A 1,383-nucleotide genomic window follows, 5' to 3' on the forward strand; every position below is an offset into this window, starting at 1 on the left:
AAAGAGTGATATTCTAGGCCCTCCAAATGACTTACAAGTAATCACTATGATGTAAGAATGGCGTCTGATCGATTTCGGGCCTGGAGATGCCGTTGCTACGTCTCACCAATGTGGGATATTAGTTTTGACTACTTTGATTATAGGTCTAAAAATGCTATTATGGACTATCTATCTATCTAGGCAAATGCTTTGGAATGGTCAAGGACGTGCAAGGGCAGGAAAATACTGTCATCATGCGTTAAGTTGCATCTGTACCTCGGGTCTATACTCACATTGGAGTAAACAAACGTATGTCATACTACTTAATGATGCTCTGTATTGCCCAATTTTGTGTCCGTCATCGTTTGGTAGATGCTGGGATGCAATGTCCATCGTACGTTTGACCTGTTTGACATTTGTACAACATTGAATTCATATTTCTAACCACACGCATCTCTTTACACTCTACAAAGAACAGAAACCTCACTCTCTATCTCTAGCTGGTGTGTGTTGCGATGAATGGCTGTTAGTGACCAATAGACATGATTGTATGAAGTAACTCACCCCGTGAAAGGGTAGTTGATGTTGAGCCACCTGTCCACACTTATCCCAACCAGCATCAGGAGCGTCACCAGGTTACAGAGGGTGGAGAAGAAGGTCTGTAGATCACAGACAGGCGGAGGGAGCGGGTCCTGACTCAGCACCACGACTAGAGCAATGGGTGATGCCACGGTACAGGCCAAGAGGTCTGCGGCGCTCAAGTTCGCTATCAGCCCGTTAGCGGCTGTTCTCAGGGCCTTGTTCCGCAGGAAGGAGTACAGAACCATCATGTTCCCCACGGTTCCGAGAAACATCGTCATCCCCAGGACGGTTGCCGCGGCGGTGACCGTTGTTGGCTGCAGCATCGGCAGAAGGTCGTACGTGGTGTTATCCCCTTCGGACCTCCCTCCATGGTCTCTGCTGCGCTTTCCTCATTGATCATCTCAAATTTAGTAAACAAATCTTGTTCGCTGAGAAATAATTTACTCTTCTGGAGAATTCTTGCGAGGCGACATCTTTAGACTAGCTTGCTTGTCGGCGGAGTCTGTGGCGCCAGCCATGACGGCGGCTAGATTCCACCCGACTGAGGGGGAGACGTCTGCGTACGTCTGACGAAGCTCCGCTCACCACGCACCATGTTATTACCTCCCGGCGACCCATAGCTAGCGTCATCCCTATATTTGCCTTGAGATCGGAATGTTATTACTGTTGTAAGTTGTAAAAAGAATAAAAAGTCTCATGCTAAGCAGAAACAAAAAGTGCAAACCTCGACAACCTTTTCGGACATCCGTGAGAGGTTTTCAAAGAAGAGCAGTGGGTGTCTATTCGGGAGGTAAATAGGTCGACAAAGACACGGAACGATCC

General features: G+C 47.7%; 1 protein-coding gene across 1 annotated transcript; it reads right to left on the reverse strand.

Moving 5' to 3' along the window:
• Nucleotides 1-539: 539 nt before the first annotated feature.
• On the reverse strand, nucleotides 540-1,079 carry LOC109462999 (5-hydroxytryptamine receptor-like). The gene is made up of 2 exons (XM_019759687.1): nucleotides 1,047-1,079; nucleotides 540-944 (listed from the first exon to the last, which is right to left on the reverse strand). The coding sequence occupies exons 1-2, from the start codon at nucleotides 1,077-1,079 to the stop codon at nucleotides 540-542; spliced, it is 438 nt and encodes a 145-aa protein (XP_019615246.1).
• Nucleotides 1,080-1,383: the final 304 nt, after the last annotated feature.

The sequence above is a fragment of the Branchiostoma belcheri genome, unplaced genomic scaffold, assembly GCF_001625305.1.
Source record: "Branchiostoma belcheri isolate BF01 breed outbred unplaced genomic scaffold, Haploidv18h27 scaffold1, whole genome shotgun sequence".
NCBI lineage: Eukaryota > Metazoa > Chordata > Leptocardii > Amphioxiformes > Branchiostomatidae > Branchiostoma > Branchiostoma belcheri.